The sequence below is a fragment of the Pseudomyrmex gracilis genome, unplaced genomic scaffold (assembly GCF_002006095.1).
Source record: "Pseudomyrmex gracilis isolate BER0280 unplaced genomic scaffold, ASM200609v1 scaffold_109, whole genome shotgun sequence".
Lineage (NCBI taxonomy): Eukaryota > Metazoa > Arthropoda > Insecta > Hymenoptera > Formicidae > Pseudomyrmex > Pseudomyrmex gracilis.
In genome coordinates, this window is record NW_018020693.1 from 211,737 (window position 1) to 224,437 (window position 12,701).

The following is a 12,701-nucleotide window of genomic DNA, read 5'->3' on the forward strand; positions in this document are numbered from 1 at the left end:
AGCCGCGGCAGCGACCAACAGCCACCATACCACTTCCGGCTCGCAGTATGACCCGGCCGCGAGCGCGTACAACATGTACCAGCACCTGCAGTATCCCACCACCACCCACCATCACCATCATCATCATCACGGCGCCACCTCGGCGTCGTCGTCTACTGCCGCGTCGTCCCACAATCCGCACAACGGCAGCGCGGTCGCCGGTATTTTCGGTCATCACGGTGCCGCTGCCGGTAACGCGACCGGCGGCCTAACCGGCGTCGCCGGCGGCGCCGACTCAAAACTGCTAGTCGGTCACGCGCACGGAAACACGCCGGGCTCGCCCTCCGCGCAGCAGCAGCAGCAGCAAAAGCCGAGGAACAAGTCGAGGACGTCCGCCGGTAAGCGACACGCGCCTGTCACGGTTCTTTTTGTTGTTTCTTTGGGTTCTTTTTTTATAGATTCTGCCTTTGGTTTCCTTCATTTCGAAGTTTATCTTTGATTTTGTATGTTTTCGGTTGATTTTGAATTGCGTTTTCACGCAGGAAACAAATCAAACAGTCCTTTTTACGGGCCTCGATGTTTTAATTATTCTGAAAATTCAAAGTATGTTTATACTTCCGTAAAAAGAGCCATTTTCTATTTCAACAATTTCCTCGTGAAAATAAGATTTTGTTTTCTTTGGTTATTTGCGCCTTTAGTTTATTTCATTGCTTTTGGCATCTTCAGTTTTGCTTCTTTGCACCGGCGTCGAATTGTTGAAGCTGGGAAGGGAGGGTATTAATAATACTATATTATGTAATGACATTGCATTAGATTATTGAAATGACATGCATTCGATTATTTTTCTTATTCTACTTGGAGCACAGTTTTTGATATAACTCATAGTAGCTTTTATGAAAGTTTTTTTATACAACTCAACATAATCGACGCCAATGTGTTTCATTTCGTTTTATGAAATTACTTCTCTCTTGTTACGTTTCACTAAGTTTTTCTTATTATGTTTTACTTCGTTTTTTAATATTCTTTATCACATTTGACTAATTGTTTNTTTNTTTTTTTTNTTTTTTTTTTGTTTTTTTTTTTTTTGTTTTAATTTTAACCGTGAGCTTTCGGTGGCGGTCGTCTTACGCTTAAAGTTCGTTCAGAACACGTTTTTTCCACCGTTTCTCTCGTTTTTTTGAACGAGCTGTGTCACAATAGAGAGGGAGGCACTGACTGTGGTTTTTTGTATTTTGCCTCACTGATGTGTTTTTTGCGTGGCACCCACTCGAGAGAGCGAGCGTGAAGCACCACACCCGATTTCCGTGACGATACATTATCTATCTATCTATATATATATGTGTCCCTGTTTCTATATAAATACACGTTCACTCTCCTTCAAAGACACTTTACACACAGACACACAGTGCAAAAACAAGAGAAAAGCACAGATATTTTTTTTCGATGTGGTGTGGCAAGCGCAGCGTTTTTTGTTTTTGTCACGGCAAAGCTCCCTCTCAAAGAGTCCACGGACCATTTTTCTCGGCGGCGTCCCGCAATTTTTCGTGCGCACGCACATACACACATACACACACACACACACGTGTGAGACGAGTCGGGATTTTATTGCGAATCCACCAGGTTACCGATCCTAATTGTCGCGCTCGTAATAATATCCGATCCGCGAAGTACGCGCGGTACTTGGTTCTCGTGCGTTCGATGAACTTTTGCCGAGACAATTTGCGCGCGTTTCTCTGGGGGTAGCGTCCGCGATGTCGTCGTCGTCGTCGAAGTAAACGAAGTCGAAGGGAGGAAAGAGGTCGCCGCGAGGGCGAAGAACGAGAAACGGTTGAAAAATGCCGGATACGCTGATTGCGGTAATAATAGCCGGTCGGCTCTCCGACGGCAAGCAGCGACGGCGTGGTAAAAATCCCAATTCCGGGAACAATGGCCTCCGGCTTCGCGCTATGGAAGCCCGCTAATTGAATCGACTTACGACATACGCCAGCCGGAGTAGTCGCCCGATGACGATGACGACGACGACGACGACGACGACGACGAACAAGAAGCCAGACGGTGGCGGCACTCGCGGCGCTTATTTAGCGACACTTGTCTATTTTACCGCGATTTATCGAGAAAATCCCTCGCGACAAGGCCACGAAAACTGGCTCTTACGAACAGAAAGCAAGTCGTTGATTGAGCAACATCTCGTGAAAAGCGAACGTTAGACACTCGATTGGCAAATATCCTTCGCGCTGGGAACAGAACGAACGTCAGGGGTAGAAATTGTGTTCTTCGCGAATGAAACGAGTTACGCAGTCGTTCAGGGAAAGATAATAATTGTACACTGTGTAACGAGATAGAAGAAACTGCGACTAACACACAAGCAAATAAATTGCTATCTGATCTGTGAGCAAAAATAAAAATTAATACAATATATCATCGATACGTTACGTTAATTAGACGCCACAGACGTTCTCATTCGGTTTTATATTTTCGGGAACATTGAAAGTGTTGTTACAGCGAGATTTCGTCGTATCGAGAAATTTAAGGAGAGAACGTTCGCGCGCGGATGACGAACCAGTTAATTAAGAAACATTACGGACCGAACCAGAAAGTCATCGAGAGGGAAACACAAAGCAGAAGCCACTAACGGACAGTCCCGTTAGCGGGTTCGAAATACTCGTGGAGCTACGGGCGTGCAATTAGTGGAGTAGAAGAGAGGAAAAGAGCGGTGGAGAAGAGAGGGAGAGAAAAGGAGAAAGAGAAATAGCTATGGGCCAGCGCGAAATTCGTGACGGAACGCCGGTTCCCTCGTACTGAATCATAACTCGGCCGTTGATGACAGAAGTGGCACGGGGGACACAAGCGGCGGCTTCCTTCCTTCTTCACCACGAGCTTCTTTACGCTCCAACGACCACCGCTCCGGCCCTAAATACTCTCCGGCCCGTTGTTTCTGCGATCAACAATGGAAACACCGGCAATAATAAGCGCTCCGTAAAACGGGACAAGTGTGACATAACGTTTCCCAAACTTGTCACCTTGTTTTATCAGCACCGAAACACTCGACACACAAAATGCAACGACCATGTTATAGACTTTGTTGGAAAGTTCGGAAATGCCTGAAACATTTCCTCAGAACATTTTTTTTTCTCGAACTTTTTGCGAATATAACATAGTTTTTTTTTTCTATTCGAATAAATTCGAGCGTTCCTACTTCGGATAAGATAATCGTTCGAATAATATGTTCGGGAAATTTTGCAACACGTTGTATCTGCTCGTTCCATCAGCTACATATATTTCGCGCCACACAATTCGGGAAGCTTCGAGGAAGTCGAAACGGAAGCAAACGTCTAACGAGCGCTTTGTTGCATGTTAAGGTCGAAGGTGACGCCGAAAATGGGAGCGATATCGGACCCCTTTGGAAGAAGGTGGAGAGGGGAGGGTAAATCCGGTCATTTTAGCGTCACCTTCTGACACGAGAACTATATTTCGAAGTACAACGCAAACGAGCGTCACCTCGACGTGTTTCGTGGCTGATACCTATCGTCGGTGTCAGAAACTGTCCGCCCGTTCCATCGCTGTACGAACGGATCGATAGGCAGAAAGGCATCGGTACAAGGAAATACGGACGCAGCTGGAAATTATTATCACCGACTATCCTTTCCGAGAATCGACGAGCGATTATCATTTTATACCGGAAAAATCGCGATAAGAAATAAAGTCGACGAAGAATATAGTTTCTACGAATAGATGTAGATGAAACGCACAATTTGTTGTCGCTTGCGCGCGAAATAAAAGATATCAGTTAGGAAATATAAATGTGGTATATATCAGCGAGAGAATCGGGAGTGAATCGGCAATTACCGTCGAAATTAAATCAGAAAAACAACGAAAAGGGGATCGAGATTGATCGTATTTATGCCGTTCTATTATCGTCAACGTGAGGGATGAGAGGGATACGGAGCGTAGCGATTGGCGATCAATGGTGTGTGGGTGCTTCTTGTTATCAACCCCCCGAATCTGCCGTAAGATCCAAATCGAATTAAAGCGCCGCAGAGACTCGGTTGGGTCCTTTTCCCAATTAGTTCGGCGATCGATTCGTGGGTTCGCCGAAATAACAGCAATTAGGCGGTAAACCTGGTTAAATTCGGTTAACGTCAGGATCATCTCGGATTTCGTTCGCACACTTCGCGTCGTCTTTGCCGAGAAATTTCTTTCGAACGAGAACAGGATTTCGATTGCGATTATTGCGTTATGAATTCATCTGTATCAACGAGCTCGCAAACGAGCCGCTCGCGTGTCGACAATTACACGCGACGACCTACGTGTGCTAGAAATTATTTCGCCGCCGTCGAATTTCACGTTAAATCGAGGTCGGGTTATATTTAATCATTAATCGGCGACGCGCATTCAATCGATATCGCGATTGCTGATACGATCGCTCGTCCTTTTAACATTGTTTCTCGCACGCTATCCTGTTCAAAAACCGCATAAATGTATTTATATATATATATATAAGTTTGTTTTATTTTATGGAGAAAGACACGGATGCAAGCACAAAACAGAGAATTGATTACTCGAAAGACCTACTAATCGTAGTAGTAGGTAGTCAAAGAAAGGGAGGGGAAACAGCGTTTTTTTTACGAGCGTCGTTAAGATTCACCACTGAACGCGAGAACGATTTACTTTCGTATATCGAATCGCCCTCGACCGTACAATGATCGTACAATCCACTGCGCAATTCGCAAGTTTAATAGCACTCCTTTTCAGTAGCGGCCGATAAACTCGGCCGATATCTCCGCGGAGGACGCAGCTCGGAGGACGATTCGAGAAATGCGCATTTCGGAAAGAAATCCCAATCCTCGCTGTCCAATCGTCTTTCCTTTTCCCACGATATACGTCGCGAAGACGTCCAAGTGTGTTTTCTTTTGCGAGAAAAAATACAGCGTGTGTTTTTATCGCGAGAAATTAAAAAAAAAATTTATTTAAAAATACGTGAAAAGTACATTTGGATATCTTTAAGACGACTCCTTCGGTTTTTCTCTCCGCTCGTGAATCGGAAGAGACGAATCCCTGGTTCCTCTTTCCCCGTTACATATCCGCTTCTTTCTCTCTCTCACAGTGTATACTCGGGGACTAATCAACCGCACTAACGTAAGTTCGAAAATCCGTGAATCCTATACAAAAAAAAAAAAAAAAAAAAAAAATAAACAAAAACTGTCCATGGTCTTGAAGAGACTCTGCTTTTGCTCTGGTAATCGCTTGATATTGGTATGTCTATGCAACTGCATGCGCGAGTTGTCTCTCACGAGTCACCTTGATTGATTGTTTGCAAAATCTTTGTGTTGAGCGCACGTTGATTCTCATCGAAAAAAAAAGTCAAAGAGTGTGAAAATAAATTTTCTTGCTCTTACTACTAATGACCCTCGGGTCATGTTGACCTCAAGTTGAAGCAACCTTAAAAATACAAATAAAAAAAAAAAATTTCTTGTTTGCATCGAAATTGCGTTTAAAAATTTTTCGTATATTTTATATTCCATTCAAGCGCGGATCAACGTGCGCTTTTGCCAGTTTGCGCGTGAATTTTCGAGATCAAGTTTTCAAAGAGAATGATTTACTCACAGCTTTGTGTTCTCTTGTCTCATCGATGGAGAAGACACTTTGACAATTGGATCTCGCATTCGCGCGCGAACACGAGTATGAAGATAATATTTTGTACGTTACAATAGAATGGACGTGCGCGCGAAATTTAACACGATTTTTGTCCCGTCGGGATGGAAAATCCCGGTAGAAGGTCGCGAGTGCGTGAATTGCGGCGCTACTTCGACACCTCTCTGGAGACGGGACGGCACCGGCCACTATCTGTGCAACGCCTGTGGACTTTATTACAAAATGAACGGCCAGAATCGACCTCTCATCAAGCCGAAACGACGCCTTGTAAGTACCTAAGCTGCGTTACATTCTTCGAGCAAAATATGAGTAAAACAAGTGCGTGTCGCACGATTGCTAATTAATTAAATTTATAAATTGTATTTAAAAATCGATAGGCGCAATTATATAAAAAATATATAAACAATAATTTCCAAATGAAACTATTTTCTTCCTCTTATGTCCGCGAAAATGCTTAAATTTTGCTCTGAAGTTTTCTTTTACGTTCTTACATATAAGATATTATAAACGTCTATTATAAACGTCTAACCTCNGAAATGTTACACATTAAAAAACAGGAGAACGGTCTGAATTTGATGAGAGACACTGAATCTTTGCATAACACATACATTCCCATACTCGACAAAGTACAAATTTAATATACAGAGGGGGTAGTGTTACTCTTTGAATTTGATCGTTTGTTTTTGACTCAGTATCGTTTTTATTGTTGATCAAGTATGTCTTGTTGAAGATACTCAATTTATATTTATTTGATATTATTTATTGTGAAATTAATCTAAGGTATGCAAATTGTTTATATGTATAATTACATCTATGTATTTTAAATTATTTACTGATTGTGTTCATAATTATTGCAACAGATTCAATTGATAAGGACTTAAATTATAGTCGAAACGTTTTGAAACATATCTGAGCACATTATTTAAATGCACAACATCCTGCACTGGCTCTATATAGCCTTTGAATTCTAATATTTTATAAAATTTCTGTTTTTTATTTTATTAAATTTATTGAAAGTACATTAAGTATAGAGAGTACATTAATGTATAATGATAATTATACATTAAGTATAAAGTATTTATACAATATTAATAATCATATATATATATAAAACAAATTTAAATGATTTCACAATACTAAATCAGTTAAAAACTATAAAACATAATTAGTAATCTAATCTTTAATAAAAAAAACAATGACAGGTACTGAAAAAGTTATAACGACGCATAACGATCACTCCGATTATTTCTTCGCGCATGCTCACCGTGTGACAACTTATCCCGTCTCAATTTGAGTCAACTTATACCAAACGTTCATTTTAAATAAAAGATATTATATTTATAAACTGCGATGCGATGACGATTAAATAAATATAGAAAAACTTATTTAAAACTACCATATTTCCTATACATAAGATAAAATTGCAATTAAAAATTTTAAAACCGATGAAATTACTAAAGAATCGAGATCAGAAAAATCTACTTGCCATATCCAGTTTTACAAAAGTGCTCGTAAATATCATATATAATGTTTTTAAGAAAAGTTCTTTCGTACACGTTACTAATACAACTAGTAGCAACTTACAATAAAAAGAAGAATGTTTTCCAAGATTTAGTAAGCAAGATAATAGCAGTTTGACACCTAACCCCGTGTCACAACTAGCCCCGGTCTCCCCTACGTTACTTGTTGCGCGAACTTTACATATTGGCATCACGTCAATCTCAACAAACAAAAACATATTCACATCTGTGTGTAGCTCGGCGTATTATTTGTAAAAGTGCGTCCTTGATCGCTTCCTTCGTGCCAGCGAAGTGCACATACTTAATTAGCACGTGCATAGCGGAGAGAACGAAGTTACGCGTTTCTCGCGGTGTATAGATGTTAGTAATCAGAATGCAAGATAAAACAAGGCCAAGTTAATTTCCTGTACCCGCTGATTAATACACACACCGCTCCGCTCTTCTCCGCTGTGATTAGCAACTTCGTACCCGCAATCCGCCCAATGAAATGGCGGGTCGAATAATTTTCGCGCGCGAAAGATTCCTCGATGCCGAAGAATGCACAGGCGTATCTTCCGTTATAACAACAAAAAACGTGTCCGATGGAATATTGTTGGCGCGCGTTGATGGAAGACGATTCGCGATTTAATCAATTCGTATTCCGTCGCGCGCGATATTTTTCGCGCGGACGTAATATTCGCGTATCTGCGCGCGTATATATATATATATATACGGGGATAATCTTTATCGCGAGAAATAATTGGATCTCTACGAGTGTGAAAAAGGACGTAAATAAAACTTCCGAGACGCATTAAAAAAAAACGGGCTCGCTCGCGAAAAACGATCGTCGCGATAGAATTGAAGATACTGTCGTATAAAATGCGGATGTGTATTTTTTAACGCGAAAAAAAAGCGGAATTTAAAACTAATTTCTATTGCCGCGCTATGAATCAAACGAGATGAGACGCGCGCATCGATAGATCGCAGACATAATTTTTTTCCGCATTTTAGAGAGATCGGATTTGATGTTTGCGTGTGTTTTTCTTGCAGACGTGTTTTCAACGGTTTTTAGAACGCGGTTGTGTATATAAGTAAAATTTCGTGGTAAACTATGTGCGCGCATATCGGGACGCCGCGCTATTCGATCGATATCAACCAACGGTAGCCGGAGGTTTCGTGCGATCGGCTCGTAGAATTCGTGTGAACTCGATCTATTTTTGGCGACTTGGCTGGCACCTATATAGATGGAGCAGCCTCGTCCGAAGTACCGATGCGGAAACTCGATACCACCGGCCCGGCCCTGCGCTTCCTCCTCCGTCGTTCGGACTCTCGTCCTAACTGCGATTCGATCTGACTAAACACTCACGTGAATTCGCGGAATCGATCACGAAAGCGGCCGAAACGTCTGCTTTTACGGTTTAGACTTTCCGTCTCTAATCACACGTGCAGAAATCGAATCCTCTTTTTTTTTATTTTTTTATTTTTTCTATTAACTGTACATAATGTATTGTAGAAGCGGACGTAGAAGAAGAAGAAGAGTTTGTAGAAAACCGAGACACTCTTATACATTGATGCTGTTTTAAACACTTGATCTTTATTATACGTGGCACGCGCGAACCTTTCTCTGCCGAACCCCGAAATCCGCTTTGCTGTTTCGATCTGTAGCGCTCGGTCTTAAATTCGACGTGTTTGTCTGCTTGAAAATCAGCTGTCCGCGTTTATCGGCCAGTTTCGCCGGTTGTTGTTTGAACGTGAAAAATAAAAACCGAAAACAACAATTAACACAACTCGAACGTGTAGCTACGTGAAGAAATCGCCTTTCAAGAAAATTCGAGGAATGCAAAATTTATATAGTGACCGCGTATTTTTTAATATTTCATATCTACAATTTTATTAGAAACTTATTTCAATGAGAGTGTAAAAAAAAGTTAATTTTGCAAGCGAACAAAGTCGAAAGTATCGGGACGATTAGCTACGCAGTCGGCATGAAAAAAAAAAAAAAGAAAAAGATTTGTTTCGGATTATAATCGTACATGTATCATCGGGTGAGTGCACCCGTCGCACTTTCACGGACACCAACCCCTCCCCTCCTCTGCGAATCCGCTTCTCAGACGTCGGAGAGCTCACGAAGCAGCTCGTCCGGGTAGCGCGTCATCGAGAGCGCGCGGGATGTTAACGAATTAATGCGCGGCGCGCATTAAAGCAATACCAAGATACACGCGGCCGCATTGACGTTTCACTATCCCTCTCGTTGCTGCACTTTCTCCCCGGTGCGCGATAGAGCAAGGCTGATGGATGCAAAAAGTTTTTCACCGGCCGGCGCCTGCCCGGGTGATAATTATATGTGCGGCCGCACGCCATGCCTTCGCTAATTGACGAAGTTCTACAAACAATATCGCCGACTCGCATCACCGTATAATTTCTCGCGGTTCTTCTTTCTTGCCTGCGCGCTTAACGCGTTTACGCTCGCGATCTCATGAAAATGCGATGCACCGGTGCTGCTGCGATTTCGCTTGATCCGACAATCGCACGAACATTCTGTACGTAAGACGATGTACGAATAGACGTTATTTAACCGTTAATATTTGTATATTGAATAGTTTTTTTTCTGTGGAATTGAAAATATGCAAAAGATTAGAAAATTGATTGTTTAAATCGTTCACATTACGTTATAAAAGAAATACAACAAATTAATTTGTTCTTTTGATTGAACATATAATGTTCAAAAAAAAACCCACCAAGCTATAATATTTCTTAGGTTAACTTGCGTGAAAATTCACACATCAACTGGTAAATATAAAATATCGCAAGTAATACAAGAGATGTGTTGACAATTAGAAAAATTATAATTGTCGTCGAATTTAATGATTGGTTGTCGCCGATTAGACGAAGACTGCAATCGGTTCCGCGGGTTCGCCGGGACGATGCGCACGGGTGCAAATATTGTGACGTGATGATGAACCGACACGCCCACTCGTCATTCATTTGCGTGCGGCGTGTCTGTGTACGTGCGTGCGTTGCGTGCGCGCGTATAAAAGCGCCTCGACAGGTCGATAAAATATGTATATCGATTTAAAGCGATGGGCGTACGCACGTGTTCGCGACACTTCCGAATGGTGAATTCCGTAATTTTCCTGTCGCGAGCGTCGGACACTGTTTTTTCCTCGGACGCCGCTTACTTGTCCCTGTTTACTTCCGGATTAAAAATTCATGCAACCACTCGGCCGAAATACATCCCCGATTGCCGCTCATTCCGGCGATACATGACAGCCGATCGTGAGCGATCGATCGACCTCGTTCGGTGTAAACGTTGCGGTCTGGAAACGGAACATCCCGCGCGTGAGAAAAACGTAAGAATAGCTCGTTTGTCGTTCAACGATAGAGGAAGGAAACTCGTATCCACAGTGGAAATTAGTTCTTTCAGGCGAGAAAGAACCGAAATATTTTATTAAAACAAAATTGAAGACATAACACAATGTTGTCCGAAGTATCGAATTTCAGAAACGGGAGAATAGACGCGCAAAAAAAAATTGTCTGCGACACACTGTCACGTTTTTCAACGTGTCTCGTTCGGTTAAAATCCAGTCACAGATGTGTCATCGAAAAGCGACGCGCAGATACGATCTGGGAAACAAAAGACGGCCACCAGGTATACGCACGCGGATGTTTACCCCCGACCCGCGCGTTTCTACCCCGTGTATAATAAAGTCGTGGCACATATTGCCCCGTCGTTCGTGTCCTCTTCCTTTGTGCGTGCGTATCGAGCCACACGGAAATTCCACGCACACGCGTGCGCCGTGAACTTCTGCGAGTTTCGATCAGGGAAGATAGCAAGGGTTGAAACCCCCTCCCGGCACGACCGGCGTCCGCCATGTTTGATCCTTCGGGACGATAAGCCGGTTCGAACAGCTGGGAAATTTTCGTTTTTTTTTTAACCTCCTTTTTCTGTCTCTTTATGTGGTCCTTTTTTTTTTTTTTATTCTTCTTCGCTCGTTCTTTCTCTGTCGGCGGCAAGGGTGGCTCTGTCCATCCACTTTCGCAACATACGTGGATGTTACACGCGGGGTAGGACTTCGCGTTCGATATGGCGCCGATTCGCAGAAATTTCGTGAAAGAAAACAATCGAAATAATGGCAGGAACGTGAACGAGTTTGTGCTTTTCTTGAAGTTAAATATTCATCAACTCGTTCAACGGATAATAAAAATGAAAACATTATTAAAATTGCGCATCGATTGTTAAATCACTATTAACTATTGCGTCATTCACATAATCGATTATACGTTTCCGTGTAATTGCAATGATTGTTCTTTACGCGTGAGAAAATAATACGACGGGATCGATTCTCTCCGAAGGCGGACGTCGCGTACGGAGAAATGATCCTTTGGTCGGAGCCATAGCTCTCATAGTCGAAGGAGGAAAAAAGAAGAAAGACGAAGAGAGGAGAAAGAGAGAGAGAGTAACCTTTTGCGCGCGTAGTCGCTCGTTAACGACTGTCCTACACGTTCTCCTGCTTCCCTTTTCTTCTTTCTCGTCCTGGCGATGCTTATCTGCGCGCCCATGCCGTGGAACGATCGTCGAGTTAAGGTCCTCCAGGCGTTCCTGGACATTCCAGCAGAAGCTGGGCTGCCACCGCTCCAGCAGGCGAAACCCGTTAACCCTCTGGCTGCTAAAGACACATGTGCGTTTGCGTAGGACCATAAGAACTTCGCAATAAGCCGTTTCAAGTGCTACAGATTATAATGGATTTCAAACAATCCTGACTGACGTTCCTACTCAAAGCTGCTTCGCTTTGTAAGCGATTTCTAAGAATGAGATTTTTCATTTGAATGTTAAATGACGGCAAGAGATAACGTCGAAAGAATTTTTTTTACACTTATCTTTGAGGACAATTGTTATTCGAAGAAGCAACGAAAACGAAGTTATTCATTGGCGAATTATTAATATTAATATTGTCTCTGAGCTTCAGTGAAGCGATTTTATCTTCTTGACTCTTTGGATAAACCGTGTGAGATGGCCACTGACAAAACGAAAGAAAGAAGCGCACGCGCTTTCGGGTGAGAAAGGTTATTCCTGTTTATATGTAAGTGGGTCGTCACGCGAAAATATGAATAACGTTCTTTGCGCTGTATTTTAAGAGCAGTGTGTAAACGCGTGCGTCAAAAAAACGCTTGCGTGCGACGATACGAACGCGTGTCGCTGCAACAACTCACGAAAATGCGAAAAAATAAAAAAATAAAAATTTTTTTTTAGCAACTCGTAACCCTCTTTGCAAGTGTACTTGCGCGAAATTACTCGCGAAGTGAGCTCGCGATCTCGCGTAAAGGCGCAGAGTAATCCGGGCAATGACTTGGAATACGTCTTGCGCGAACTCGATTATCCTGCCGCGTGAAAGTATAATTCGCGGCGCGGCGCGACCAGCCTCGTGTTTTTCGCATGCGCGCTCCGTGAAAATTTCCCTTCGCGTTCGCTTTTTACACGGGGCAGACACACACGCTCCGGAGCGATGAAAATTTCCACATAATGCACCGCCGCGGTCCGGGTAATTGCTCTCATGACTCGTCAACGTTACG

At 42.7% G+C, this 12,701-nt stretch overlaps 1 protein-coding gene across 2 annotated transcripts in view; it reads left to right on the forward strand.

The window, feature by feature from the left end:
- LOC109856143 (GATA-binding factor C-like) overlaps positions 1-12,701 on the forward strand; it is a 53,130-nt gene that overhangs the window by 878 nt on the left and 39,551 nt on the right. For both annotated transcript variants that reach the window (XM_020431096.1, XM_020431097.1), the window contains exon 2: positions 5,753-5,898. In XM_020431096.1, the coding sequence (XP_020286685.1) occupies positions 5,753-5,898 (146 nt within the window). The remainder of the gene's footprint in view (positions 1-5,752; positions 5,899-12,701) is intronic.